The sequence below is a fragment of the Monodon monoceros genome, unplaced genomic scaffold (genome assembly GCF_005190385.1).
Source record: "Monodon monoceros isolate NGI ecotype Baffin Bay Population unplaced genomic scaffold, NGI_Narwhal_1 Super_Scaffold_7, whole genome shotgun sequence".
Lineage (NCBI taxonomy): Eukaryota > Metazoa > Chordata > Mammalia > Artiodactyla > Monodontidae > Monodon > Monodon monoceros.
In genome coordinates, this window is record NW_021703784.1 from 51,965,719 (window position 1) to 51,990,326 (window position 24,608).

The 24,608-nt window shown below is 49.5% G+C and overlaps 1 protein-coding gene across 1 annotated transcript in view; it reads left to right on the forward strand.

Annotated features, from left to right (window-relative positions):
* Positions 1-24,608, forward strand: part of TENM4 (teneurin transmembrane protein 4) — a 740,944-nt gene that overhangs the window by 498,322 nt on the left and 218,014 nt on the right. The window contains exons 8-10 of the mRNA XM_029207627.1: positions 3,785-4,040; positions 14,564-14,662; positions 16,067-16,302. Of these exons, the coding sequence (XP_029063460.1) occupies positions 3,785-4,040; positions 14,564-14,662; positions 16,067-16,302 (591 nt within the window). The remainder of the gene's footprint in view (positions 1-3,784; positions 4,041-14,563; positions 14,663-16,066; positions 16,303-24,608) is intronic.

Consider the following 24,608-nt stretch of genomic DNA (forward strand, 5'->3'; position numbering starts at 1 on the left):
TATTGGAGGCCACCCAGCCAGTGAGTAGGAACCACAAGAGAGTTCTCTCTCTTAGGCCATCACTGTCTCATTCACCATTGTATTCCCAACACCCAGCTTACAGGTCCTGGCACAGAAAGGGGATTCAGTACATGCTGAATGAGTGAATTGGTTCTGAATTCCCTCTAAAGATGAGAGTATAAATTGGGGAGGATAAGGGGAGAAAAGAAGGCCTCTCCTCTCTGTCTTCCCTCCTGGCCATAGGAGCAGAAAGGAGTCTCCGTTCAGACCAGAGAAAACATTTGCTCCTTGGGAAGGCCATGTCTTTTTTGGGGTTGTGAGTGCACTCCCATTGCTGAGCCCCCAAACACAGAGCCTTTCCCTGGGAAACCTGGGAGACATCAGAATCCCCTTTCCTAGTGTTCTCAGAATGGAAGGGAAAGAGAGAGCCCAGCTGAAGCATCTGGGACTCTGGTTCCAGGCAAGTAAGTAAAGGGCTGTATGGACCCATGGCCTAGAGAGCCCAGGTGGCCTGCTGTCATTTTTGGCATACAAAAATCCTCCACACCAGCCTTACCCTCCTGGACAGATTGCCCAGACCGCTCACAAGAGCCACTTGCTCAGTAAACCTACATTGAGCACCTGCTTCATTCTAGGACCTGTGATCAACAGCACAGAGGGAACAGGGATTTTTATACCTACTAGAAGAGGCAAGGTGGGGACATAAGTATGCATGCTCTGGGGGAGACAGAAAAGGTGAGCCGTCTAGGTTACCTGCTGTGTTAGCATTCAATGGAGGAAAAGAGAACTTTGGGGAGGGTAGATCAAGGAAGGCTTTCTGGAAGGGGTGGCAGTTGAGCTGAGCTTCAAAAAATAGAACGGATTTGGACCAGGACATTCCTTATCCCCATAGGAGAATTTCCTTTTAGACGCTTATACTTAAAATCTCATCATTTCAGGACTCTTGGCAGTGCTTCTATCATGCCAGAGTCGGGCATCCTACTTAGTCACAAAGCAAGTGTCTGTAGGCTTGCAGGCCAGCCTGCCCTGACCCAGACCTCAGATGCTTGCTCTCTTCACTGAGGGTCTTTTTCTTGCCTTTGGCCATGGACTGAGACGGTCAAGCAGGTATCTGTGTTTTATGCAAAGGCACCATGGTTTGGTAGACAGAAGTCAGGCTGTGGGTTAGTAAGGACCACTCACTAGTTTTGTAAGCCTCAGCTTCGTCTGTAAAATGGGAATGATAATCATGCTGCCCTCTAGGAGCTGCTGTGAGCATTAGAAAGGTTCAGGCTGTGGAAGCACACTTAGTATGTGCTCAAATACATGGCAGCAACCATTAATATCAATTAGGTAAAATGCCGTGGGAAGGTTGACTCCTAGCGATGGGCCAGGGGCAAGGACTAGGTCACCCTTCTCTGCTGGCCTCCTGATAACCACTGGACAGTAGTGCCCTGGACTGAAAGGCCAGGGGTAGGGAGGGACCCTCAATCAACCCAGGAGGCCGCTTCTGCTGCTGGCTTCTTTTCCAGGCTCCACATGTCTCCATTAACGTGCTGCCTGAGGACAGGTGGACCAAACAAATGACCCTGCATATTCTCGCTTTCTTCCTGGTCCAAGGCTGTCTGTTCTCTGCCTGTTCTACTGGCTCCCAGGTTCTCTCCCTTCCCGTCAAGGGGCATCTCTGTTGGCAGATCTTCTGGTCCAGGACCACAGCATGGTACATCTTCAGAGGGTACTATTCATATTCTGTGGCCTTCCTGGAGACCACCTTCATTGGAGTGGCAATGTTAGCCACTCTGTGGCCTAGCAGATCTCTTGGCCTCTGAGAGAAAGGTGTGGAGTGTACAGGGAGGGAGCTGATGAGAGATGAGGCTGGAAAGCCAGGTGTGGATCAAATTCTAAAGGGCTTGGTAGATCCCACGTGGCCTTTATCCTGAAAATGGTTCGTAGGAAGGAAGTGATTTGCTCACATGGGTTCGTTTCTTTTTCCCTTCTATTGCTACCCAGCCCCACTCCCACCAAATTTGCTTTATAACTCGTTGGCATAAAAGACTGGCTTACATAAAAAGCAGAGAGCGACACGTCTTCCACTAAAAGTAGCCGTAACACTGATAGTGCCTCACACTTGGTTGTGCTTGATGGTTTCCAGAAGGCTGTCTGCTGAGCCAAGGAAGAGCACAGCCTTTGGAATATCATACCTGTCTTGGTTTGGATCCCATATTCACTGACTCTCAGTCCTCTCTGTGAAATACAGGGTTCTCGAGAGGAGCAAGTGACGTGGAATACTTTGTAAACTGTGAACTTGAGAAATGTTTCCTTCCCATTGATTGCCTCATTTGATATCACTGTAACTCTGTGGTTCCCTTAATAAACTCTTTCCCCCATTTTACAGATGATAAAACTGAGGCTCAAAGAGGTAACGTGACATGTGCATGGTTGTCTTAGTCTTAGGCCTTTTTCTCTTTTTCTTTTTTTAAAAATTTTTATTGGAGTATAGTTGATTTACAATGTTGTGTTAGTTTCAGGTATACAGCAAAGTGAATCAGTTATACATATACATATATCCACTCTGTTTTAGATTCTTTTCCCATATAGGTCATTACAGAGTACTGAGTAGAGTTCCCTGTGCAATACAGTAGGTCCTTATTAGTTATCTATTTTATATATAGTAGTGTGTATGTGTCAATCTCAAATGTAAGTTGGTACAACCATTACGGAGAACAGTATGGAGGTTCCTTAAAAAACTAAGTATAGAACTACCATATGATCCAGCAATTCCACTCCTGGGCATATATCCATAGAAAACCATAATTAGAAAAGATACATGCACCCCAGTGTTCATTGCAGCAGTACTTACAATAGCCAAGACATGGAAGCAGCCTAAATGTCCGTCAACAGAGGAATGGATAAAGAAGGTGTCATGCATATAAATATATTTAATAGATATAAATAAAATTTGTATCTTAATTCTCTCACCTGTAAAATGGAGATACAGACAGTACCTGCTTTGTAGTGGGTCGTGAGGATGAGCTGAATTAACACAGGTAGAGGGCTCGGAATAGTGCCTGGCACATAGTAAGGGCTCAAGAGATGTTAGTGGTGGTTTTTAATCCCCCCCAGACACCAGCGTGGCTCATTCCCTTTAGTCAAAAGTCACCTGAGGCCATCACTGTCTGTGTGACCTAAAGTTTCACCACTGCCTCCGAATACACAGGCCACAGCGCCCTTCCTGGCCTTACGTGTTCTCAGATTTATCACCATCTCGCTAAACTGTGTATTAACTTATCTTGTATTTTTCACTTGCTGTGTACCATTGTGTGTAATTGGTGATGCTCACATTTTAGCACACGTCTGAATCACCTGGAGCGTTTGTGGAATCAGATTAATGGACTCCACCCAAGATTCATGGCTCAGTAACTCTGGGGCAGGGCCCAAGAATTTTCATTTCGAAACAATTCCCAGGTGATGTTGAAGTTACTGACTCTAGCCATACCCTAAAAGTACCAAAGAAACAGCAGGAAGCTGATGACATGGGAGGCTAGTCTTTTTTTTTTTTTTTTTTAATCTTATTATCTCTCGTACGGAAATGTCAGCTCAGTGGGGACAGGAGTTTTGTCTGCTTTGCTCCTTGATGTATCTCAGCACCTAGAAGAGCAGGCGCTCAATAAGTGCCTGTCGGGTACCTGTGTATTGACCGCATGACCGTGTCCGGTTTGTCAGTGCCTGCGGCTGGCCCGGCTGCTGCCGCGCGGTCCCCGTGGGGTCGTCCCCGCCCCGCTGACTGCGCGTGTTTGTGCCCTAGATCCCCCGGGCGGCCTGCAGAACCACCCTCGGCTCCGGACACCGCCGCTGCCGCTCTCGCACGCCCACACCCCTAACCAGCACCACGCGGCCTCCGTTAGCTCCCTGAACCGGGGCAACTTCACTCCGAGGAGCAACCCAAGCCCGGCCCCCACGGATCACTCGCTCTCCGGAGAGCCCGCGTCCGGGGGTGCGCAGGAGCCGGCCCACGCCCAGGACAACTGGCTGCTCAACAGCAACATCCCGCTGGAGACCAGGTGCGGGGCGCGGGGCGGCCATGGGGCGCGGGACGGCCGGGCTGAGGCCCTCGGGCTCTGGAGGGGCCCCGCTGTGTGCCCGCCACCTGGCCCGGCCCGGGCGGCTGGGGTCTGGGCCGCAGCGTAGGGATACGAGGAGGGCGGTGGGATGATGTAGGGGAGAGAGAGCTTGGGCTTGGGAATCAAGCAGCCCTGAAGTTCAGGGCGAACCTGCTGCTTACGGAAGGTATGACCTTGCTCAATTTGCTGACCCCCTTTGTGCCTCACTTTAATACCCCACGGGGATGCTGCTCACTGGAGAAGGCTGTTGTAACAGTAGATGAGAGCTGATGTGTGTGAGCAGGGCTGTCATGTGGCAGAGAGCAGGTTCCCAGCGTTTGATTTGGGCCCACACCTCTGCTTTTCCCTACCGCGACTTGGTCACCCTCCACCTGGCATGGACTTGCCTGGCCTGCGGTGGGTGCTCGGTGGCTGCCATCTCCCCTCACCTCCTCTCCTCTCCTTCTGGCCTAGCCCCTCTATACCCAAAGCCCTAATAATCCCTAACATTGATACATTTGAGTTTTAGTTACAAGGGCTTTCATACGTGGGATATGATAGAATCCTCACAACTTTAGAGAATAGGTATTACTATTGTGATCCCATTTAAGAGACTTGGAAGCTGAGACTCAAAAAGGGTAGGCAGTCCGTGCACGGCTGAGGTTTGAACCCAGGTGGCCTAGCTTCCGGGTGCAGTGCTGTCTCCCTACACCACCAACCGTCTCCTGCTGGCCCGGACCCCTCTGCCTCTCCCTTCTTCCAGCCTCCTCGAATGCTTCTTTCAGCTCAGGGATTTCAGTCAGCCTCTGTTCATAGCCTTCTTCCTTCCCTTTGCTAAGCCACTATTTTTCCCAAACAGAAGGGGATCTTTTTAAGGTTATAAAAACCATAGAAACCCACTGGAGAAAACACACAAAGATATGAAGACGAAAGGTAGATGTACCCATAATCCTACCACTCTGAGATGAGCGCTCTTGGCTTTGAGGGACATAGCCTTTTCCTATTTTCTCTAAACTGAGGATGAAGTGTCCCAGGCTGGACATTTGGAAGCTCTTTCTCAAAGAGAAAGTAGTTCTCAAAGTAGTGGGAAACAAAGATTTTCTCAAACTCCTGTTCCTTATCTGGGAAGAGGACAAAAGTCATACCACATTTGAGGAAGTGAAATTAATCTATACGTGCAAGGCGTCCCCATCTGACTCTGCCTGGTACATGACGGTGATATTCCCACACTGAGCTAGTGGGTCCAGTGAGAAAAAATCAACATCCTTTTGTGCCATTTGACTCCTGTAGAATCATTTTTCCAAAAGCAAATTTCTCACAGATGTGGCCCAACCTGCCCCCAGTCTCTTAATTAATATGTCTCTGTTGACAGTCTTCAAGATCATGTGTGACTTTTCCCTGCGCGCCTCCTTTGCTCTCTTCACGGACAGAGTCAGATAATTGTATGTCTTCCTACCCAGAGTAGCTTAATTAGATCTCCATTATTTCCAAAGTGCTTATTGAATGACAGCACATGGTTGGTTGAAAGAAGCCAGCAAGTAATCGATGGTTCTGATTCCCTGCATGGAGCATGGCAGCTACTCCCTCTGCTTAGATGTTCATTTTTCTCACATAGGATCAAAGTAGGTGGTTCTCGTCCCAGCGTGGAGTGACCCTTCTGCAGCCTCCCAGTCTCCCGAGATGCTGAGCCATGGAGCTGCGGCTGACTTTCCTTGTTGTCGGCCACTGTGCTTTTTCTATGTCCTGTTTTCTTCTTCCCCTGCTGCTAGAAAGGGTATTCTGGGGCTTGGGGGAAAAAAAAAAAAAAAAGTAGGTGGTTCTCCAAGTTTTTCAAGGGAAAGGAAGATAAAGGACCAGCAGCAGGGACATTCTCCTGATGGTTAGTTTGAGACGTGAAGGTGGTCCCAGCTTAAGTCTCTTGCCTCGTTAGCCAGCGCCCACATGCCTATCTGACCCTCTCTCCTCCCACATCCGTTGCTCAAACCACATGGAACTTTGTTTTCTTTTTTCTTATACTTTATCATTCAACTAATGTTCTGTAGAACAGTTAGGAAATGGAAGTAAGCAAGAAAAGAAAGTCACCCATATCTGCCACCAAATGGTAATCATTGTTAACGTGTTGGCATATACTCATGTTTATATAACATTTTCTTGCTTTTCTAAACCCATTCACATGTATAACATGATTATGTAAATTTAGTATTCAGTTTATGTGTGTATATGTGAGTGTACATATATGTGTATTTATCAGTATTCCATCAAATCCCCAGGCCTTTCATGCCCCTGTGCCTTTGCACATGCTCTTTGCACAACTCTCTACCAGAGTCACCTTCCTCCTCACTTCTTGGTCTAGCAAGGTCCTTGAAGACCCAGATGAAATGTTTGAGGAAGGTTTCCGCTGTGACCTCAGAGTTCTGTGCATCTAAAGATAGCCTAAAACTGGGCTTCCCTGGTGGCGCAGTGGTTGAGAGTCCACCTGCCCATGCAGGTCCGGGAAGATCCCACATGCCGCGGAGCGGTTGGGCCCGTGAGCCATGGCCGCTGAGCCTGCGCGTCCGGAGCCTGTGCTCCACAACGGGAGAGGCCACAACAGTGAGAGGCCCGCGTACCGCAAAAAAAAAAAAAAAAAAAAAAAGCCTGAAACTGGGAGAGGTGCCTAATACAGTGGATAAAACAATCAGAATTCTAGATCTTCATACCGACTGGTTGACAGCACAAAACTAACAAGGTATATTTTAAGAGGGATCAGTGTCAAGTCTGGCAAATAGAATCAAAAGTAATTGTGATCAACTTGGTGAGGTGGGAAGGATGTGGGCTTTAGATCACATGGATGTGGATTCCTACCTTGGCTTTAGTGCTTACTAGCTGGACAGCCTCCTTAACGTCTCTAAACCTTGATGTCGCCATCTGTAAATTGGGTTAAGAATTCATGCCTGTTGGGTTGGGAGTAAATGAAATGTATGAGAAACACACAGCACAGTGCCTGGCATTAAAATACATGCTATAAAAGCCGTTTCCATTTTTGCCATATATATCTGCTCCCCATACCAACCCTGTGAAGAAAAAAGTCATTCAAAAATATTTATTAAGCTCCTACTCACTAGAAGAATTGAGAGGAAATCACAGGTTCTATCTCTTGTCTGCTTGGAAGAGGTGAGTTTGGCCCTGATGTTCTGAGGGCATCAGTGATGGTCCACTCACTGTAGCGAGTTGTTCAAAGCACAGATTGCAGGGTCAGACACACCCTATGCTCAGACCCCCCCACCCCCACCCCAATGCTCACTAGCTGTGGACCTAGATCTTAAAAGTCTTCGTCTCTAAAAGGGAGAAAATATTAGCAAATTCCTGTTCTGATGATCTATTGCCACATAACAAACTACCCAAAACTTAGTGGTTTAAAAAACACCCGTTGACTGTACTTCACAGTGTGAATCAGCAGTTCAGGAAGAGCTCAGCTGGGCTGGCCTTCTGCCCCACGGGGGCTAGACTGGGCTCAATCAGTGGTTATTTGGCTCTTGGCTGGTCTGGGCTGAAGGATCCAAGATGGCTTCACTCACGTGCCTCACACCTTGGGGGAGACAGCTGGAAAGCTAGGCTCGGTAGGGCCCCTCTCCTTCTGATGTGGTCTCAGGGTCTCTCCACATGGCCTTCCCTGCAGGGAACTGTACTTTGTCCTCAGCAGCTCAAGGCTCCGCTGCACTGAGACAAGAAGCCGTTGATCCTCCTAAACGGCTTGGCCTGGAACTGGCACGGTGTCACTTTTGCCATATTCTGTTGGTCAAAGCAGTCACAGGCCAGCCAGCTTCAAGGGAGGGACAGTAGACCCCACTTCTCAAAGGGAGTAGTGCCAAGAATTTTCATCCACCTTGAATCTACCATACTGCCTCATAAGGTTGTTGGAGCAATTACATAAAATAATGCCTGCAAATGTCTTAGCACACCGTAAGTGCTCAACTGCTTATCATGTAGTACTTGTTGTCCAGTAAATATTCACGCAGTGCCTACTGTGTGCCTGAGACATTTAAGAGAATAGACTCTTGCAGTAGGATAGAGATAAGCACAGGAAATGTGTTCTAATTGCCTCGGGATCCCCAGCACACAACATAGCCTTGCCACCTGCTGGGGGCTTGACAGATAGTAACACACAGGTGAAATGAATGAGTGAATGAATGATGGAACAAATGAATGGATACATATACTCACCTGAGACTTGAGTGGGGGCACAGAGAAGACTTCCCAACGGACCTGGTGCTGTGTGACTGTGTCGAAAAGCAGGTTTCCCCAGGGAGAGGCAGGAAGGAAAGGAGGGCCTGGAGAGGCACAGCCTGAGCAAAGCCCTAGAAGCCCCAGAGAGCAGGGCCTGTTTGAGACCATTGTCCTAAACAGCTTTGCCAAGCGCCACCGGAACAGGGGGCCTCCTGATGCCAGAGAAACAGCCACAGACCCTTCCCTAATTGTCACACTGAGTTTCTGTTGAGAGTCTAAAATAAATAGCTGAGCAAATACCATAACAGCTGGTAGAATGACCAGGGGGGAATTCAGTTGCATGCTGGCAGGAAAAGGAAGGCTAGCAGAAGGACGGAGGAGAGAGAGGGCCTGGTTAACCCACTCCTTTCTCTGCCCCCGCTGTGCCTCTGACACTCCCCCAGGATGACTGAGTCCCCCAAGGAGGAGATCGAGTCTACCTGTGCTCCCCAGAGCTGGGATGTGATATTGCTTTAAGCCCTGCAGGTGCATCTGTGGTCCATCCTGGTGGGAGCCATGTGTTCAGGGTCCCCTAAAACCTGATCCACTTCTTTCACACTCGGCAGCATCAGACGTGTAATTGATTCCACAGGGACTGCCTGATTAATAAAGCATCAGGCTCCTGTCGGATGAAGGGGAAGCTGGAGCAGAAGGCTGCCAGACCTCAGCTCTAACTCATGTTATCTCAGGCCTGGTTTGGGAGCCTGGGGGCCACTTTGTGGTCATACTCAATTTGGGGAACAGCTCTGCCCACCCTCAGGGATGGGAGACTATCCCGTGGTCTCCAGCCCTGATGCGCTTCCCAGAATGGCACACGGTGTCTGCTGGTACGCCAGGCCAGCCCCTGAGCATCGCAGGGAACTGGGAAGGACAGTCGTCCCTGTCATTGGTGATTCCGTCACAGACGTGCATAAGATACAGCCACTGCCACATAAGAAGCTGGAGGTCTAGGGAGGGAGGCAGACCCATAGATGAATGAATGGAGACAGGGCTGTCTGGATGATGCTGTGAGAGGAGAGGAGAGGGTGTGGCTCCCTCGGCTTGGAAGCCTCAAATAACAATCATAACAAACACTCAGAGAGCCCTTACTGGGTGCTCTGATGAGCTCCCAACCGAGGAAGTTCATTAGAGACTCAGGGCCCAGGGTTTTTACCGGGGGCTGGTCACACGGACATCACCTGCCTGGCAAGTACCCCAAATCCAGACTCCCAGAAGGAAAGCAGGTGTTCAGCATAAACCATATTGTTTGTACAAATAAAACTCAGTGAGTCAGCCCCTCTTATCGGTTGATGGTGGGAACCCTCCTGAACCCTGAGCTCCCAGACACCAGCCAAGGGCCAACCTTATAAGCAGGCCTTTCAAAGGATAGCCGTCAGGACTGCTATCTTAACTCTTCTGCACAGAAAGGTAGTCTTATTATCCTCCTCGCTTTAGAGGTGAAGAATCTGAAGAACAGAAAGCCTAAGTAACTTGCCTAAGGAGCCACAGTCAGCAAATGGCAGGGCCAGGAGCCGTGCCCAGGCCGGCTGACTCTGGAGCTTCTGCCCCTAACCACTGTCCAGCACTGCCTTCCTGATTATTAAAGGTAGCCTCTTGGGGCATGCATTAGTAGAATCTGCAGGGAGAGAGGAATTCTGAGATGAGGGACCGTTGTGCAAAGGCCAGGAGGGAGCTTGGCCTTTTGGAGAGAGAGAGCCAAGAGTTTGGTGAAGTGGGAGCTGCAGGGACTTCCCAGTGGAGATGACAGTAAATGGGGGTCCCTGGTGGAGGACCTTGAGTTCCATGAACAGGAGGTTGCACTTTTCCCCGTGGGCATGGGGGCTGGGGGTGGTAGAAGTAAGGGTGAGTAGCCGCCAACATCTTGCAAATCAAGAGTGACATCATGAGATTGGCAGGGAAGACCTGGTTCATTTTTGTTTCTTTGTTCATCCCTTTGTTCACGTGCCAGCTCCGTAACTAACTCTAAGTGTGGTCTTAGCCAAGTCTCTTAACACCCCGCACACCTTGGCAGGGGTGGGGGTCTGCAGAGTGTGGGGTGTGATCCCTGCCTGTCCTGCTCTACCGGGTGGCTGTCCCAGGGCTTAGGGGGTGGAAACATGGTCCAGGACAGTGGGCTCATGGTGAGAAGCTGGGCTGTTGAACAGGGCAGTCCCGGAAGGACTACTGGCCACTGCAGCTTCCCAGCCACTTCCTTCCCCAAAGCCATGCATTTGGTGCTTGGGAGGCAAGCTCAACCGGCCCTGGGTCAGAGAGATGGAACCCTGCTTCAGGCAGCTCAGGGACTGGCCCAGGGCCCCCCTCAGGCTTAGAGGGGAGCCAGTCCCCTCCCCTCTCTAAGAAGAGCTTTAAGAGCAGTCTAGCACTACACTGCAGTTCCTTCTCCAAGCCAGCGGCAACTCTTTCCTTACAGGCAGCTTGGGGCTGTGAGGCGGGAGAGATCTGAGTTTGAGTCCCATCTCTAGCTTTCCACTGCCGTGTGATCTTAGGCTGTCACTTAACCTATCTGGGCCTCAGTTTCCATATCTGTAAAATGAGTTAACAACACCCACCAACATGAGGTCAGATGAATCCAGTGACCATACCTGAGCTCCCAGCAGCAGTGGCTGGAGACCCTGCAGGACTGTGACCCAAGGAGGGCTCAGCAGCGCAGGTTCCCCATCAGGAAATCCTCATCACTTCTGTGTTTCAGAAGAACCAGAAACCCAGAGTGTTGGGGGCAGAGATAGACAGGAAATTTAGTAGGGAGCCTTGAACTGGGAGTCTGGGCACCCGGGTTTTCGTTCCAGCTCTGCCACTGACTTGCTGTGTGGATGGGAGCAGGACACATGTCTCTCTGGGTCTTGGTTTTCTCAGCAGTCAAATGAGACCTAATAATTTGACCCAGAACTCAGTTTTGAAAGTACAGAATGAGGCTTACTATTTCAAGGCAATAATAGCATCCAAATAGGCAGCATTTCAGCAAGTGCTCATGTCACCCCAAACTCCCAAGTGATCTAAATGATTAACATCCAAGTTAGCATGGGTGTGGACGCTCTTTCAGGAAATCGTATGCACTCTATCACTCTAGAAACCCTTTGTTCTCTTGCATTGCCTCTCCCCTTGTTTGAATAGATCTGTACTTTTAGGAGATACTTGTCTGCTCTCTCTTTTTAAATAACTGTTTCCTTTTGAATTACAAAATTAAAAATTAAAATCACTCTTGATCTAGACAGTGGAAAATCCCCACTGTTAACATTTTCATCTTCTATCCTTTGTCTTTTTTCCCTGAATGTATTTATTTATTTGTTTCTGATGCGTCCTAAGTATAGATTTGACTCTCTGAGAGCATAGTCCTTACCTAGCGATGCAGGCCAGACTCCTACACGTTCTGGCGAGCGTGCCACGCAGCCACCCTAAGGCCCTAGGGCGGCAGCAAGAACTCATCCCTGGGGCCCCCGGACAGGGGCAGTTAGGGCCTGCTCAGGCTGGGCTGTATAGACTATAAGAAGGCTGAAAATTTCCTCGTGAAATGCAGGGAATAGATGAAATAATAATACAACATCACCTGTGCTACGCTCAGTTAAACGCCAGCTGCATGCTAGCAATACGTCAGCACGCTTATCTCTGTGTACCTCATCATCTGGGGTGTCCGGCACATGTTATATGAGTGCCTGCTTCCATGTGTCAGGTACTCTTCTAGACTCTGGGCACACGGGCAGAGAATACGGCCTGAGATTTCTACTCATGAAACTAAATGGCATTAGGAAAAAGCACAATAAGTGTATTATATACATATACACACACACACACACACACACGTACGCTTGCACACATACATAAACGTATATACATATGTGTGTGTGTGCATGTCTAGTGCTATGTGGAAATCTAAAGCAGTGCAGGGGGCCAGTGGGTGACTAGAAAGAGTAGGGTGGGAGCTTTTATAGTTAGGGTGAGAAGGGAGGGACTGATCTGTACAGATGTTTGGGGGCACGTGATTCAGGCAAGTAGCAGCAAAGGCTTAGCCTGTTGGAGAAACAGCGAGGAGGCCAGTGTAGCACAGAAAATGAGGTTGGAGAGGTAGCAGTGGGTCAGATCTTACAAGATCTTGTGGGCTCCAGTAAGGACTGTGGTTTTATTCCTGTGATGCCATTGGAGGGATGAGAGCAGGGCAGTGGCATGAGCCAGGTGATACTTCAGGAGAAGTATCATCTGGATTTCTAACGAGAGTGAGTCTCCTGGCTTATGAACGATCAGAGAGACAGACTCACCTGCTTGAGGCCCCGGGGCATGATGGAACCAGACCCTGCTGACCCCGGGGCCTGTGTACCTCCCACTGTGTCACAAGACCTCCCATCAGGAGGCCATCTGCCTGGGGGCAGAAATGGGGCTACTCTGAGGGACTCCCCTGCAGGAACTCCCAGGCTCTGTGGGATGCCCCGGGGTAGTGAATGCTGTCAGAACCGCCTGCCACGCAGGCTGCTGGACCCAGACTGCTTCAGGATCCTCTCAAAGGGAAGGTCCCCACCACCACGGCGGTACTCAGAGGCCCGGCTGCAAAACAGTGTTGCCTGTACCCAGGAGTGCCCACGAAATGGTGCTCTGAGGTAGTACTTACAACCCCTCGCGTTGGTCTGTGAGGCCGGCCAGGGGCAAAGCCACAGGCTCGGCAGCGACCCAGGATTACAGGCTGGGAGGGCCTGAGCTCTGGCGTCAGACAAACTCAGGCTGCCGTCAAGCTCTGCCGCTTGTTTACTGTACGGTAGGACCTTAGGAGTGTTACTTCTCCGAGCCTTGCCGTGCCAGCCCGCAAAACAGAGATGATGGCAGAGACCTCGTAGGTTGTTGTGAAGAGGAAGATTTACACTGGATAATAGTTGCAGAGTTCTAGACAGTGAAAAGCATATGGTGGATGTAGGGTAGGTGGTCGCTATTATAGTTAGCATTAGTACTTCTGTAATCTTTGTTTAGCCCTTGAAAAGCTTCCAACATTCCTCAGTTGGTCCTGTAGCAACCTGTGAGCTTAGTATTATTAGCCCCATTTTACAGATGAAAAAAGTAGTATAAGATTAGAAGAGGTTAAAGAAGTGTTTACACAAAGTCACACAGCACGAAAGCGGCAGAAAAGGGACTTGAATTTAGGTTTTCCGGTTCTTACGACCTGGTCAACGTCAGAAGGATGGTCCCTGGCAGGGCTGGGCGTGAAAGGTAGCTTTCTGCAGTCAGTCCTTCGCTTGGGCACACACAGCAGGCTGCATCCGCCACTGGCTTCTTCAGATGATTCAAGGGAGGTGGCAGCAATCCTGAAATATCAGAAAACAGGATCCCACGCACTCGTGTGAGTGACGCCACTTAGCAGGCATGGTTGAGACTAAAATAGCTAGTTGTGTCTACCTGCATTCTGGGTCGCGAAATGCTACACTGCCCTCAGTGCATGTGGGGGGACAAAAGAGCCTCCCCCTCTGTCTCTGTGGGGTGCCAACCTCACCAATCAGTCGTCACCCAGGTCCCTGCACTGCCAAAGGACCCTGACTCTCCAGTGTCATCACAGCTTGGGGACTTGTGAGAAATGCAGGTCCCCAGGCCCCCAACACCTACTGACCCCGAATTTCTGGGGCTGGGTCTCAGCAAAGCACAGCTCTCCAGAGGATTCTGGTGCTTACGCAAGTTTGAAAACCACAGCTTTAGAAGCAAATGGCCCAAAATGCTTGTCTGTCTTTTTCCTTTGGACAAGCAAAGTATGCATCGCTGGCTGTTGTTAAAGCAGATGTAGGCAGGGTGAAGTAGAGGAGAAAGCACAGGCTTCGGAACAGATAAACTTGCGCTCAAATTCCTGCTTTGAACCTTGCTAGCTGGTAGCCTTGGCTGGTCCTGGGACCTCTCCACATCTCCATTTCCTCGTCTGTATAATGGGGATGACACTGCCTTCCTTGCACTGCCTCTTTTGAAGACTTGAGATAAATGGATATAACATGCCTAGCTCAGCACCTGAGTCCTAGTCAGTCTTCACCAGTCAGATCTGTGATTTGATGCACACAACTGGCAGACATACAGGTTTGTATGGAGAGAACTCCCTCCAGATGCCCCGGGCCAGGCAGACCCCGGGCACTTGTGGCTTGCACACAGACCCATTGCCTGGAAACTGCATCCTGTTGGTCTCACGCACAGCTGCACCCGTCAGCCACTTTGTGTGTTTCTCTACTCTCCCCCTTCATTGATGCATGACTCATTGCTTCATTCATGTCTCCATGTGTGCATAGAAACCTAGGCAAGCAGCCATTCCTAGGGACATTGCAGGACAACCTCATTGAGATGGACATTCTCAGCGCCTCCCGCCATGATGGGTCTTACGGTGATGGGTAGGTGACATCCCCATGCTTCTCCTGTCTGTGTGTGCTCTCCCTGTGGCTCCTGCACTTGCATGCAGACTCTGAGACCTTTCCCTGGGATCTCCTGGGGGAAGTGATGAGGCCATGTTGCATGCCCATCCCCAAGTCCATGTTCAGCTTGCAAGAGTTTATCCTTGGAATACACTGTCCCCCGGCATATTAACAGCAGTCCTGTTAATATGACGCTCCTGGCATCTCATTGGCCGCCTCTGCCATTCTGAAAGCCATCTCATGTAGCAGCTTTTATGCAGCACAGGCCCTATATTGTGTGTATGCTGGCCCTGAGTATGTATTCTGTGGCCTGAGTCATCTTGCACCCCAGCAGGGTACAAGATTCCTCTAAGTATTACCTTTGACCCCAAGACTTCAGGGGCATGCAGTGCAACCAGTGCACCCCGTTTCCCAGGCTGTGTCCCAGTGCTCTCATGGCCATGGTTAAAGCCAAGCTGTGGAGGACTTCCTGGCACTTAGTTTGGCCACAACCATGTGCTTTGACCTTGCCGTGCGCCCCTCAAGACTGTAGCCAGGCTGCAGTTGCCCATCTGTCCCCTCCCATGGCTTTTACCAGGGGCTTGGAAGGCAGCGGACTGGCTTTTAAAATTGAAGTATCTTTTTTTATAAGACTTATTATTTATTTATTTATATTTGCCTGCGACGCGTGGGATCTTAGTTCCCTGATCAGGGCTTGAACCCGTGTCCCCTGCGTCGTAAGGCAGATTCTTTACCACTGGACCACCAGGGAAGTCCCAGCAGACTGGCCTTTGAGGAGAGTGCTTAGAAGGCATTTGCTGCCATTGGCTGTGTAACAGCCACTAGGGGGCTCTTGACCGTGGCAGAGCTTAGTGGTGGTTTCTTAGTTCCCACTCCTACCAAAACCCCCTTTAAAACGATTGGTATTTTATTCCTCCACCACGGTACAAAGTCAAAGGGCGTATTGGAGGGAGACGGAAATTTTTCGGTTTCATAATCTCCAGGGGGCAGAATAGGATTTTAGACACGTTCCAAGTTACTGCAGTAATTTTAGAAAACATCTAGTTTATTCCCCAAGAAACAGCATCCCAGCCCCATCCCTTCCCAGGAAAAGGATCTCAACACTCAGCCTTCTGTCCAGTTGGTAACGCCTTCCGCCTTGGCTTGGGTGGGTTCCCCACGGGCAGGGCTGTCCCCTCCGTGTCTCGTGGAAACGTGTCTTCGTGTGCCCTGTTTTATGGTCTGGCCCATGATTCTCTGCCTTCCTGCCCCCCGTCTCCTCCGCGGCGGCTCTCCCCCAGGCTCCTCTGCATGCTTCCTCTAGTGCTGCCTGCATCCTCGGCCAGTGCGGGCTCCTGGTGAGTCGTCAGCCCCCGACGCCCTCTGGCTTCTCTCCATCCACAGGCACTTCCTCTTCAAGCCCGGAGCCACCTCCCCACTCTTCTGCACCGCGTCGCCGGGGTACCCTCTGACGTCCAGCACCGTGTACTCACCTCCTCCCCGACCCCTGCCCCGTAGCACCTTCTCCCGGCCGGCCTTCAACCTCAAGAAGCCCTCCAAGTACTGTAACTGGAAATGCGCGGCCCTGAGCGCCGTTGCCATCTCGGCCACGCTGCTCGTCCTGCTGGCGTACTTCGTGGGTAAGCACCTCCCTCAGCCCAGCTTCCCTTGGGTCCCCTTTGGCCCATAGGGCAGTGACCGAGACACCTGTGGGCATGAAGGCACCTTGCCAGCACGGCAGTCAGAGCTTGCAGGGTGAGCCGCGCAGCCCTGGATCACTGGCCCGGCCTGCACCCGCCCCCCTCCCCCCGCCCTGACTATCCAGGTCAGCTCTCAGGGCCCTCTCCCTCTCGTGCTCCTGCACGTATACCAGGGAGGAAGCTCTGCGTCGGCTCTCTCGTGTGGTGGAGGCCTGGCATCAGGCAAAAGCACTCACCAAGGCCGGCTTTTGACGTGGTCATCTGTGACGTGAGTGTCATAGATGGGAGTCCCTAGAAATGAAATGACAAGTTGGGCAGCTGAACAGGAGGCTGGCCTCTCCTGTTGGTGCCACAGCGGGCAGCAGGAAGGAGGCAGGGCGCCCTGGGGTTGGAGACAAACTGCCAAAGGTCAGAGTGTGTGACCTCAAGCCAGACGGCATGTCCGAAGGTGGTGGTCAGGCAGGGCCATCTGTGGGGAGCCAAGGTCGAGTGTCAGAAAGGGTCCCAGGGAGCGGTCCCCTGAGCGAGCGCAGAGACCCAGAGCAGCACTGATCGGCCTTCCTACCGGACCCCAGGGCACGTCCGTGATGTAAGAAACTCCTCCGGACCCACTGCCCCGCTTGCGATGCCTCCCGCTGTGCGCTCTTTTGACTTATTTGCAGCACAGTCTGGTTTCCTGCTTCAGACCCCTGTGTTTGGTCTTTGGCCTGCTCCCAGGAAAGCTATTAATCTGAAGAGATCTCGGGATGTTGTGCAGAGTCTGCTGCCTCTATGAAAATCAGCCTCTTAGTAAAGGCACCCAGTGGGGTGGGCTTAACCCTCTGTCCTTTCCAGCCTTCCAATTCTATAATTCTAAGATTTAAGGTAGGTCAGACCAGCTTGAGAAGGCCTCGAACCCACGCTAAGGCCTTCTGAGGTTATTCTATCGGCAAAGGGAACCTTTTAGTATAAGCCCAATAAATAGAAATGGAACTAGCTGGCAGAAGCCAAAGGAAGACCGAGTGCCGCCCATTGTGAAAAAGAACTTAGCGACAGGCAAAGTCATTGTGGATGGAAAAGAACTGTCTTGAGAGGTCTGGCTCCCACTTGTTCGGGATGTGGAGAAGGGGTTCAAGCATGGTTGGGGGTTTGGGTGCTGTAAGCTGTAAGGTTACTTCCCTTTCAAGATCTTTGAATTAAATAAAAACAAGTAACTAGGAAAACGATAGCCCTGCAAACAAGGAGGTCTCCTTAAACATCTCGAGGTATAATAAGCCTTGTCTGGTATCCGGGGTCTCTTTTCCCCCTGTGAAGATTGGCTTACAGAATTTCACGGCATCAGGGTCAGGTTGGCATACGTGTTTATCTATTCTTCTGTCTGATTGATTAGCTGTCGCCACCTAGAAAGCTGTGTTGAGAAGGATCCCAAGGCTATGTTCAGACTCGATGGAAAAGAGTCTCTGTGATTGATTACTGATGTCTGTTGTGGTCACAGGAATGGAGAATATGGATGACATTCCACGTATTTGCCATCCCTGCCCTGGGTCATTGGGTAAAAGGAACAGCCAAACTGGGGAAGGTCAGCACCCACCCAGGCTCTGCACGAGGTTCATAATTGATGTAGATTGGGTTACTGGTGTGGGTTGTGGGGTTCCAAGCACTGTCACCTGGCATGGAAGTTTCTTTGTGGCACTCCCAATACTGTATCCCCACCAACCACTAGCACAGCCCTTGCTTTTGACTGACGTTATTATATTTCATAGATGAGTAGACTTTTGAACAGGCAGTGTCACTGTTCATCAGGAGTTGAGTAGTTCACTACATATAGACATCAACTTGTTTTGTGCTGAAGTCAAGGTTTATACTAGGTACTATGTAACCTAGTTCAGAAAGAAAGCATCAATCTTTATATGATTAAATGAGCTCTCTTCTGCTTTCCATCCCATGGGCTCCTTCGTCTCCCGTTTAGTAAGAATACACCGTCCATCATTAGCTATCTAAAGATAGGGGCTACTGTGGACAGTAGTGAGTTCCCTACCTAGGGAGGGTGCAAATAGTGCTTATGACCATGTAAGCAAGAAAAAGATTCATTCATTGACTGGGCATGTTCCCTGGAGGACCTTTACTTTGCCTTCCAACATTGATAGTCTCAGAATCTACGATTTTGTGGAGTTTCTTTTTCATTCAGCAAACGAAACAGGGTAGGTACCTTGAGTCAGGCACTGTGCTGAGTGCTAGGGCCAACAATATATTCCCTACTCTTGAGGTGTTTGTAGCTTAGAAGCAGTGATTGATATGATATGATAACATAGCGGTGTTAGAAGTGGCTGAGGCAGCTCAGGGGCTATTGGGATACCCAGCCCCAGCCAGGAGGACTAGAGGAGGTTCCCTGTGAAAGGTGATGTTTTAGCTGACTCTTCAAGTCACAGCCAGAAGTAGACGTGAAGGAAAGGAATTTCAAACCAAGGAACATTTCAAAGTCTCGAAAGAGGATGATGTGATGGCAAAAGGGGTTTCTGTGTTTGAAGCATCTGAGGGGTGTCGGGGACACGACTGGAGCTAATGCAGGAGAGTTTGGTCAGATTATGAAGATCCCCGTGGAGGCCAAGCTAAGGACCTTACTGGATGGGCAACAGGGAGCCATTGAAGGGCTTTAAGCAGTGGCAGGACATAGTCAGATGTTTATCTCAGAAAGGTAAGGATGGAGGAAGAAAGAACAGGCCCTATTGCATAAACAAGTCAGGAGACGCTGAGGGCTTCAACTAAGAGGGTGACAGTGTAGGTTGGGGGTAGGGTAGATGTGAGGTCGATTTGGGAGAATTCGTCTCTCAAGTTAGGAGACGTCGGTCCACTGAGAATGTGTCCTTGCCAAGAATAAATACGTCCTTCTGACAAAGCCCGATGTATATAGAAAACTTAAAACAGGAGTTTAGATTCTGTATCCAAGCACCAGGTCAGAGAGGCAAGCCTGGGGTGTTCCCTTTGTTACCTGGAAACTCAGCAAGGTGCTGGGGCAGAGCTCACACCGGCCTGAGAACCTGGATTCCACTCCCAGCTCAGCCACTGAGCAGCTTGGGCAACTCACTTCTCTCTCTGAGTTCTGATTTCTCATCTAGAAAATCGGCATGACCCATCACCTCAGAAGGATGCTTACGAGTCTGGAGTAAGAGTAAGCTAATGCAGTGAATGCACTGCAGGTGCGAGGTGAGTGCCTACCTAACCTCATGGGCTGGGTTGGCAGCCTTGTGCTTGCTTTCCTCCAGTTGCTGGGGCCAGGGATGAGCTCTTGTTGCTTGGCCATCATCACAGGCTGTGAGGACTAACTTGTAAGGAACTATCAATTATTAAAACTCAAAGCAGTTGTCTCTGTTGAGCACGACTATCCTTAACAAAGACTTTGCTAGCAGACCAACTCATCAACAGGCAAAAAGCACAGATATTTAATTAGGTTTTTGATGAAAATTGTGTTTAATTTCAAGGATAATCAATTATTAATTACTGTAACGAGCAAGTCTGACTGGGTTTACTAATTAGCTCATTTAAAAATTATGAATAACCTTTTCATTTGTAATTATTTTCTACATCCTATCAAGTGCCAGATAAGAATTGCATCACCCCACCAGCAGAGGGGGAGTGGAAAACAGAGGGCGGGAAAGATATGTTCTTTCTCTGGTGTCTGCTCAGGGCTGCCATGTCTGGACAGAACTCTGACAGATCCACTTAACATTCAGTTTCTTAGTTGGAAAGTTTATTGGGAAACAAGCAACCAGTGGCCTTTCATTTGTAGAGACGTGTGCAGTTATTTTCATAGGAAGATAGAGAAATTGGAGCCAGCACTTACCACCCACAAAGGCTGCAGGACCCAGGGCCTTGCCTTTGGGCCGTCTTCTGGTCCCCTGGGATGTTACGGGTTGCTCTGGCCTGGGCTGGGAATCCAGGGAGGACCCTCACTGAGCCTGGGAGATCTCTTCCGAGAGACGATGTGTATTTTTGCCTCTGAAGGACACCCATTCAGAGAGGCCGCCATTGGGGTGAGTGCCTTGCTTTAGTCACCCACTCTCCCTATGAAGGTTTTCGGGTCCTTTTAGTCTCCATTTGAATATCCTGCCTCTGCTTTTGCGAAGAAAAGAAATCTGTTTGCAGAACAAAATGGGGAGAGAATGATGTGAGGGGAAAGTTAGTTGTAAGTCAAACCATGAAACTTGTGCAGCCATGGCCATAATGCTTTATTTGATAGCATTTAATTGTTTTAAAAACATTTTCACCCAAAAAAGCAGTGCGGTTTAGAGTAGTAGAAATAACAGGGGTCACTTTTTATCATTAATAATCAGAGCAGTTTGCTTTTTTTTTTTTTTTTTTTTCCGGTACGCGGGCCTCTCATTGTCGTGGCCTCTCCCGTTGCGGAGCACAGGCTCCGGACGTGCAGGCTTAGCGGCCATGGCTCACGGGCCCAGCCGCTCCGCGGCATGTGGGATCCTCCCAGACCGGGGCACGAATCCGTGTCCCCTGCATCGGCAGGCAGACTCTCAACCACTGCGCCACCAGGGAAGCCCGAGCAGTTTGCTTTGATTGTGCCCTGTCGACATGGCCCTGACTGTTCTAAGCACTTTGCTTGTGTTTTCTTATTGAAATCTCCCAGCAACTCTATGGGTTATTATCTCCAGTTTACAGATGAGGACATGGAGACCCAGTGAGCTTAAGTAACTCACCCACTGCCATACAGTAAATGGCAGGACTGTGCACTCAGCCTCTTGAGCTGGTGCTTTTAATTTTTTTTTTTCTCTTTTGTGCTCACAGTCTTAAGCCTTATACTGTAACTTTGCCTCCTTGTATCTGGTATTCTAAATTTTTACTATGTACCTAGCATCGATCCAAGCCATTACTATACACGTATCATCTCTCTGAACACTCGTAACAGTTCTGTATTTCCTGGAAGAGGAAACTAAAGCTCAGAGAAATTAACTACTTGCCAGGGTCACACAACGAGTGAATGACATAGGATTTCAAAGGCCATACTCTCAGCCACTACACTGTAGGTCAAATAATGGAGGATCAAAAGACCCCATTCAGGCCCTGGCTCCGTCCCTTGCTGGCTGTGTAAACTTGAGCAAGTTGCTTAACTTCTCTGAACTTCAGTTTCCACTTTCCTTATAGCTCTTATAATGGATGTGGCTGGAATGATTAGGCCCATTTTATAGGCGAGGAAACTGAAGGTAGCATCATGGTTGAGAGTGTGGGTTCTGGAATAAGGCTGCCAGCTTTTCAAATCTCAGCTCTGCTGCTTACATGCTTTCTGACCTTAGGCAAGTTTATTTAACTGCTCTCAGCCTCAGTTTACCCTTCTGTAAAATGGGGATAATAATAGTGGCCATTTCACAGGGTTTTGTGACCTTCCAGTAAGATAATTTGCATAAAGCACCTATCCCATTGCCTGGTACAGAGTTGGCTCTCAGTAAAAGTTTGATACTATTGTGATTATTAACAGTATTATTAGTACTTTTAGCATCCCATGGAAAGGAGTAAGTCTTGAGTAAGAACTTGGGCCAGTGTTGTTTCATGGCAGTGCCTGTGAGCTTCCCAGCCTGCATTAGTCACAAGGGCAGCTGACAGAACAATCAGGGGGCCCTGTCAGAAAGCATTTGTAGGGATGCCTCACTGTTCCAGGGAGGCGGCTGCAAGGAGAATCGTTACCCGAAAAACAACTCACGTCATTTCTTTAACTAGGACAAAAGTTGATTTTTGCTTCACTGCCAGTTGCCTCTATCCAGAGAAAACTGACAGCTTCCCTCGTGTTCTGAATCCCTATGTACAAAGCAGACACTGAGTACTGCAGAAGAGTACGGAGTTGTATCTTGAGGACTCCTCAGGCACCTGTCTAGCCAGATAGGCCTTTGGAATAGGAGACCAAAAAGGCTTGTTAACAGTACAAAAACCAGGAAGAGCTTTGCATTTAAACAGAGACCCAAGAGTGCCTGGGAGCTATTTCTTTCATTGTCAGGTCCAGGTCCCCCTGGAGGGGGGTGGGGCTCATCCTCTGATTTCTCTAAGGCGGCAGGGTGTCCTGATCAGAAGACAGGATTCAGTGGAAATCTCAGCTCTGCCACTCCGCCGGTGTGACCCTTTTGAGCTTTGGTTTCCTTATCTGCAAAGCGGGAAGAAGAAGAAGACTTCCTTCTTGAGGCTGTTGTACAGGTTAAAGGAGACGATGTTGAAAAAACACAAGGCGCGTGACAAAGGAGGAGTCCCTTGCTGGTGGCCTTGGGAGAGGGTTGTTAAGGACCTCAGTATCTCAGCCCAGGATGGGGTGGGAGTGCGTGATCCTCTTAGGTCCTTCCCTCTCTGTAGAGCGATGCCCATAGGAAATTGAACCAGGACATTGAGGGTGGAGTCCCAAGTGTGCGCTACAGCAGCCTCTTGGTAACTGCAGGGGAACTTTCCAACATGCTCCATAGCCATAAGGGGCTCTTTCTTTAAACTAGGTAACATTTTTCACCTCCGCCAGCAGCTGATTGTGGATTGGAAAAGAAATCTGAACCCTTGCTCGAAGTGGCATGAGTTTAATTCATAAGTGAGAATGTTGTGAAGCTTAATTGCCTCTTTTCAAAAGGCAGCTTCCAGAGAGCATTGCTGGTTGGAATATTATTGCAGTTCGTGGTCTGGAAGAGCCTGGGTCAACCAGCTCTTGAAGTCATCTGGGCAGTGTTGACAGAGGCGGACTTGGGCACTCAATGTGACTTGCACAGACTTTTGCAGGCTCCCTCAAGATCCCTGACATTGACCGTGCACACATGCGCACGTGATTTCAGCAGAGCAGCAATCCAGGCAGAAGGGATCTTAGGCTTCCCTCCTCTTTGGGAGTGTGGTCTCCTGTCTCCTAATGTCTTATTCTCTGCGGCATACTCAGCCTGCCCCAAGGTAGCTGTGCTCAGTAAGATGTGGCTGAATAAAAGACCTTGCAAGATGGTAAAATCTGCCCAGGGTTTTCTAGGCAGGATAGCGTGGGCACAAGCATGGTGGCAGAAATGCGCATTTTATGTCCTGGGGTTCAGGTACCGGGGAAATGGACATGAAATGAGTAGAGAAAGGATTAGAAATAGAGGCCAGGGTGATTGTACCCGCTGCTGCCCCGCAGTTATCCCCATCTGGTTCGAACAGCTCATGCAGTATCAGGATCTCAGATGCCATTTGCTTCCTAAGCACAGGCCCATTGCACTCTGGGCCTGGGTGTTATTAGTGAGCAGTAAGGCTCATTTTCTCCCCTTTTTCTTCGACTTCACATCAGGCCTTTTGGACAGAAGCCATAGATTTAGCTTTATAGCCCGAAGAATGGGAAGCGGAGATGATTGAACTTGATCTTTTAGGTGGAGAAAAAAGTGATAAAGATACAGGATGCTGTATTAAAGGCTTTCTCTCCAAGATTGATTCCTTCATGCTGCTCTGCGGGAATTGCTAATAGCAAGATATATATAGATTGTTCTCCTTATGACAGACCCCAGACAAATATCCTTCAGCCCCCCAAAAGGAGGACTTGAGGAGGCTAGCGTGGGCCCCTGCAGCGGTCTGAAACGCCACCACGCAGAGGAGGGGGCAGACTTGCTCTGTGAGATTGCCGAGGGCAGAACAAGGCCCTCTGGCTGAAAATGATGGGAAGGCCGATTCCAGCTCTGGGAGAAGACTTCCCTCACAAGACAGCTGCCTGTCTGGAGTGGGCTGCTTGAGAGCGGTGTCTGCAATGAGAGGGGCGACTCTTAAGTGCCCCAGCTCCACAGACCAGGGGATCTTGTCCTCATTATCCTTCTGCCATTCCTATCTATGCCACCCATACGAGGACTTAATCTTCTTCGGATGAGTTTCTGAACCTGTAAAACAGGAGTAAACAAAAGACTAGCTGAAATGATTAAGTCATTCAACGTGCTTCAGCTCAGCATGAGAGAAAATTGTCCATCTTGCGGACCTCATGCTCTCCCCACCCTCCGATCTTCTCCCATTGGTGACTGAACCCAACCAAGAGCCAGAGCCCAAGCGGACCCATTGGTCCAGACCATATGGATCAGCCTCCCCGGGCACAGAGCAGGGTAGAGAAGGATATAGGGTGGATCTGGAGGGCAAATGGATAACATCATTTGCCCTCCAGGAGAAGCATCCCCACTCTTCTCAGTTCTTGTCCTAGCAGTGTTCAGGGCCCAAAAAAACAGAACAAAACAAAACAAAGCAAACAACAAAAAAAAACAGAACACTTCTGTCACCCCAAAAGTTCCATTTTTTTT